Source organism: Aplosporella prunicola (assembly GCF_010093885.1).
Source record: "Aplosporella prunicola CBS 121167 unplaced genomic scaffold K452scaffold_241, whole genome shotgun sequence".
In the NCBI taxonomy this organism is placed as follows: Eukaryota; Fungi; Ascomycota; class Dothideomycetes; order Botryosphaeriales; family Aplosporellaceae; genus Aplosporella; species Aplosporella prunicola.
This window is the reverse complement of record NW_022983769.1, coordinates 1-2131: the sequence shown is the minus strand read 5'-3', so window position 1 is coordinate 2131 and position 2131 is coordinate 1. Positions and strand designations below refer to the sequence as shown.

Sequence of the window (2131 nt, the reverse complement as noted above, 5' to 3'; positions counted from 1 at the left end):
CATATAGACGTAAAACGAATCAATCAATCAATCAATCAACCTGCCAGTATAACTCCGGCACCCTCAACCTCACCCTCACCGACTTCTTCTGCCTTATCATCCTGAACATGTTCCCAAAAGTGCACGCCCTTGCCGAAACTACCATGATTGCCATTTCCCTTACGGAGCTTTGCGCAGACCTCGCTGATACGGAGGAGATAGGCGCGGCTAGGATTCGTGTAATCGGGTTGGAAGAGAAGGCGGACCCGTTCATTCGGAAGCAGAAGCCAGAGGTAGACGAGAGAGAAGAGGAAATCAGCAAGGGCTAAGAGGGCGGATAAATCGTACGGGAGGAGGACTTAGGACCATAGAGCTCTCTTTATCGTTAACTTTTTCAAGCTAGACGCGTACCTGTATTTTAGATACTATGAGATTGAAACTGTACGAGAGAAATGAACACGGCTTCGTTGTAAAAGTATTACTAGCAGCGAGATTTACATACATAAAGGAATGAAACAGTCGTGTGTTTGCTTAAAGGGTGTAGCAGGAGGATATAGTAGTATTGAAATAACAACCACAACGGAAAAAAAAAAAAAAAAAGTGTTCAACGCATATAATAATGTAAATGATGTCATGGAAAAATTTAAATGCATTCCTCGTTCCAAGCCACCACTGTACTTGGATTAGAGTAGCCCTTAGTGACACCTTCAGGTGGTGTTGGTATGCCGATCCTCATGAAACGGTTCACGCGACTAGCAGCTTGGTTCCCCAACCTACCCATATATAAGCCAGCTACGTCTCCTACCAAAGAAATACCGCCACCTACCTTAGTTCAGTTGAACCTGCCTCATACACCACTTTGCAACAGGACCACCAAATATGGAGGATGAAATCGACCAATTTTTTTCTCAATATCCTACTTTTGACTACAATCGGAATCGCTCTCCACCATTGGAGTTCCGACGGTTGTGCCGCTTTTTCGGTTGGAGCCGAAACATCGAAGGCGACTACCCACCTGAACAAAAGGCTGCATGGGCGGATTTTCGTGTTGCTACCGTGCTGGCATTTAATTCAGCTTTTGGTCATGACGATCAGGATCGGGAAGCGTGGGGTCGTATTTGTGCTTTGCTGGGCATTAATCCCATACCTCGAAAGCTTCGAGATCGACGCAAGGTATTACAAGACCTCCTTCAATCAGTATCTATTAAATATTGACGTGGATATAGGCTGTTACCAAGACGCATGTTAACCTCGTCGATCTCCTTGATCGTCACCGCATCGGCGGCTCAATTCGTATCTTTGAGACCGAGTTCGAACTCAAGGAATACACAATACAAAAAGGCAAATATTTTCCAAAAGAAGAGGCATATGAAGGCGGACTCCTCAAGTGGCTGCTACGTGAGATACATGGACAGTACCATGGCGGCCGGGGAAAAGGAAAAAATCATCAAAGAAGGCAACGAAGCTGAGCAACCAATAAGGATACTAAGAAGTGATTCATCAGGTAGCTTCCAGTCATATGCGGGCAATTTTTATTCGTAATCGAACAGTTTGACCTCAAACTATTTGCGTTCCTTGGGAATAAACCTAAACTGTGCTTCCCAAACTGTGTGAATTTTGTAAGATGTAAACTATTGTTGTTGAATTATCAGGCTATATTTAGCCCCTTTCTGTCACAGGGTTTTTTCCACCATGCTGTTTTCATTCTTTAATATTTTGCGATATTCGGTAAGCTAGGATGTAGCTACTCTATTTTCTTGTATATATTAAGCTCAGAGATCCTATTGGCATTTCTATTCTACATAGATACCGCTCCCTTACAGAGAAAATCCTATAAAGCTTCTCAGTCTGATGAGTTAGTAGATATTAATCAACACGTCGAAAATAGCGCAGCGCTCTCTAAATAGCTCTTGTATCTAATCTAACGAACCTACACCTACGTAGGTGTCCGGTAAGGCTCGTAAAAAGTAAGAATACATCATAAAGCTCGGCGTTAATACATAAATAGTACACAAATGGCCCCATTCAAGCGCGGTATACGCGCCACAAAGTGCGTCGTGAAGTCTATCATTTCCAGCGTCCGCAATAACTAGGAGGATCTCTCAGCAGCCACAATTTAATTTATTTTATTTATTTTTTTTTTTTTTTTTTT

At 42.8% G+C, this 2131-nt stretch overlaps 2 protein-coding genes across 2 annotated transcripts; both read left to right on the top strand.

Annotated features, from left to right (window-relative positions):
* Positions 1–47: 47 nt before the first annotated feature.
* On the top strand, positions 48–308 carry K452DRAFT_303816 (uncharacterized protein; the record flags this gene model as incomplete). Its single annotated transcript, XM_033542775.1, has 1 exon — positions 48–308. A coding segment is annotated over one exon (261 nt), but the record flags the coding sequence as incomplete, so codon positions are not given.
* Positions 309–858: 550 nt separating this feature from the next.
* On the top strand, positions 859–1448 carry K452DRAFT_239992 (uncharacterized protein; the record flags this gene model as incomplete). Its single annotated transcript, XM_033537770.1, has 2 exons — positions 859–1152; positions 1206–1448. The coding sequence occupies 2 exons, from the start codon at positions 859–861 to the stop codon at positions 1446–1448; spliced, it is 537 nt and encodes a 178-aa protein (XP_033390813.1).
* Between the last annotated feature and the right edge of the window lie 683 nt (positions 1449–2131).